The 2,500-nt window shown below is 51.3% G+C and overlaps 1 protein-coding gene across 1 annotated transcript in view; it reads left to right on the top strand.

The window, feature by feature from the left end:
- dhx36 (DEAH (Asp-Glu-Ala-His) box polypeptide 36) overlaps positions 1-2,500 on the top strand; it is a 39,847-nt gene that overhangs the window by 13,074 nt on the left and 24,273 nt on the right. The window contains exon 11 of the mRNA XM_053678170.1: positions 367-472. Within this exon, the coding sequence (XP_053534145.1) occupies positions 367-472 (106 nt within the window). The remainder of the gene's footprint in view (positions 1-366; positions 473-2,500) is intronic.

The raw sequence follows: 2,500 nt of genomic DNA, 5'->3' as shown, positions 1-2,500 counted from the left end.
CTCTGTCTGTCTCTCTCTCTCTCTCTCTCTCTCTCTCTCTCACTCTGTCTCTCTCTCTCTCTCTCTCTCACTCTGTCTCGCTCTCTCCCTGTCTCACGCTCACTCTCTGTCTCGCGCTCTCTCTCTCGCGCATTCTCTCTCGCGTTCTGTCTCGCTCTCTCGATGCTCATGTATTTGTGATGACGCTGATTTCCTGGAGCCCAGAGAAAGAAGTAGGCATGTGAGTCGAGTGCTTCTCTGAGGCGCTTTCGCAGTGTGATCAGTGGCTGATGTGTCGAGTGTGACAGGATGACGGCGTGAAACAGTGACACTCCCGTCTGATACGCCGCCTCCAGTCTCGCCTCATTGCCGCTCTCTGATTGGCAGGTTCTCTGACGGCACCATCGACACCCTGGAGATGATGGACGAGGATGACAAGATCAACCTGGAGCTGATTGTAGCACTCATCCGCCACATCGTGCTGAACGAAGACGTGAGTGTGTGTGTGTGTGTGTGTGTGTGTGTGTGTGTGTGTGTGAATTGTATATGATGTCAGAGATGAAGCAATATGTGTGTGAGAAGGGAGGGTATGAAAGGTGTGTGTGTGTGTGTGTGTGTGTGAGAAGGGAGGGTATGAAAGGTGTGTGTGTGTGTGTGTGTGTGTGTGTGTGTGTGTGTGTGTGTGTGTGTGTGTGTGTGTGTGTGTGAGATGATGGATTTGGCCAGCGCTGAGGCAGATGGCAGAGCTTTAAGCTGTAATAAAGCACAAACATTGGCATGAGATGGTGTTAATCAGCCAGTTCAGCAGATGCTCCGTCATCCCTTCTGCTTCTTCTCTTCTTTCCCCTCTCTTCCTCATCCTCTCCTCTCTTCCTCATCCTCTCCTCTCTTCCTCATCTTCCCCTCTCTTCCTCTTCCTCTCCTCTCTTCATCTTCTCCTCTCTTCATCCTCTCCTCTTCCTCATCCTCTCCTCTCTTCATCCTCTCCTCTTCCTCATCCTCTCCTCTCTTCATCTTCTCCTCTCTTCATCCTCTCCTCTCTTCATCTTCCTCTCCTCTCTTCATCCTCTCCTCTCTTCATCTTCCTCTCCTCTCTTCATCTTCCTCTCCTCTCTTCCTCATCCTCTCCTCTCTTCCTCTTCCTCTCCTCTCTTCCTCATCCTCTCCTCTCTTCCTCATCCTCTCCTCTCTTCCTCATCCTCCCCTCTCTTCCTCATCCTCCCCTCTCTTCCTCATCCTCTCCTCTCTTCCTCATCCTCTCCTCTCTTCCTCATCCTCTCCTCTCTTCCTCATCCTCTCCTCTCTTCCTCATCCTCCCCTCTCTTCCTCATCCTCTCCTCTCTTCCTCATCCTCTCCTCTCTTCCTCATCCTCTCCTCTCTTCCTCATCCTCTCCTCTCTTCCTCATCCTCTCCTCTCTTCATCTTCTCCTCTCTTCATCCTCTCCTCTCTTCATCTTCCTCTCCTCTCTTCCTCATCCTCTCCTCTCTTCCTCTTCCTCTCCTCTCTTCCTCATCCTCTCCTCTCATCCTCTCCTCTCTTCCTCTTCCTCTCCTCTCTTCATCTTCCTCTCCTCTCTTCCTCATCCTCTCCTCTCTTCCTCTTCCTCTCCTCTCTTCCTCATCCTCTCCTCTCTTCCTCATCCTCTCCTCTCTTCCTCATCCTCTCCTCTCTTCCTCATCCTCTCCTCTCTTCCTCATCCTCTCCTCTCTTCATCCTCTCCTCTCTTCATCTTCCTCTCCTCTCTTCCTCATCCTCTCCTCTCTTCCTCTTCCTCTCCTCTCTTCCTCATCCTCTCCTCTCTTCCTCATCCTCTCCTCTCTTCCTCTTCCTCTCCTCTCTTCCTCTTCCTCTCCTCTCTTCCTCATCCTCTCCTCTCATCCTCTCCTCTCTTCCTCATCCTCTCCTCTCTTCCTCATCCTCCCCTCTCTTCCTCATCCTCCCCTCTCTTCCTCATCCTCTCCTCTCTTCATCTTCTCCTCTCTTCCTCATCCTCTCCTCTCTTCATCTTCTCCTCTCTTCCTCATCCTCTCCTCTCTTCATCTTCTCCTCTCTTCATCCTCTCCTCTCTTCCTCATCCTCTCCTCTCTTCATCTTCTCCTCTCTTCCTCATCCTCTCCTCTCTTCCTCATCCTCTCCTCTCTTCATCTTCTCCTCTCTTCCTCATCCTCTCCTCTCTTCATCTTCCTCTCCTCTCTTCCTCATCCTCTCCTCTCTTCATCTTCCTCTCCTCTCTTCCTCATCCTCTCCTCTCTTCATCTTCCTCTCCTCTCTTCCTCATCCTCTCCTCTCTTCCTCTTCCTCTCCTCTCTTCCTCATCCTCTCCTCTCTTCCTCATCCTCTTCTCTCTTCCTCTTCCTCTCCTCTCTTCCTCTTCCTCTCCTCTCTTCCTCATCCTCTCTTCCTCATCCTCTCCTCTCTTCCTCATCTCTTCTTGTCTTTCCCTTCCTCGTCTCTTCTTGTCTTTCCCTTCCTCGTCTCCTCTCCTCTTCCACATTGGCTTGTGAAGAGCGGTGATTTCC

The sequence above is a fragment of the Ictalurus punctatus genome, chromosome 4 (genome assembly GCF_001660625.3).
Source record: "Ictalurus punctatus breed USDA103 chromosome 4, Coco_2.0, whole genome shotgun sequence".
In the NCBI taxonomy this organism is placed as follows: Eukaryota; Metazoa; Chordata; class Actinopteri; order Siluriformes; family Ictaluridae; genus Ictalurus; species Ictalurus punctatus.
This window is presented reverse-complemented; position numbering and strand designations above follow the sequence as displayed.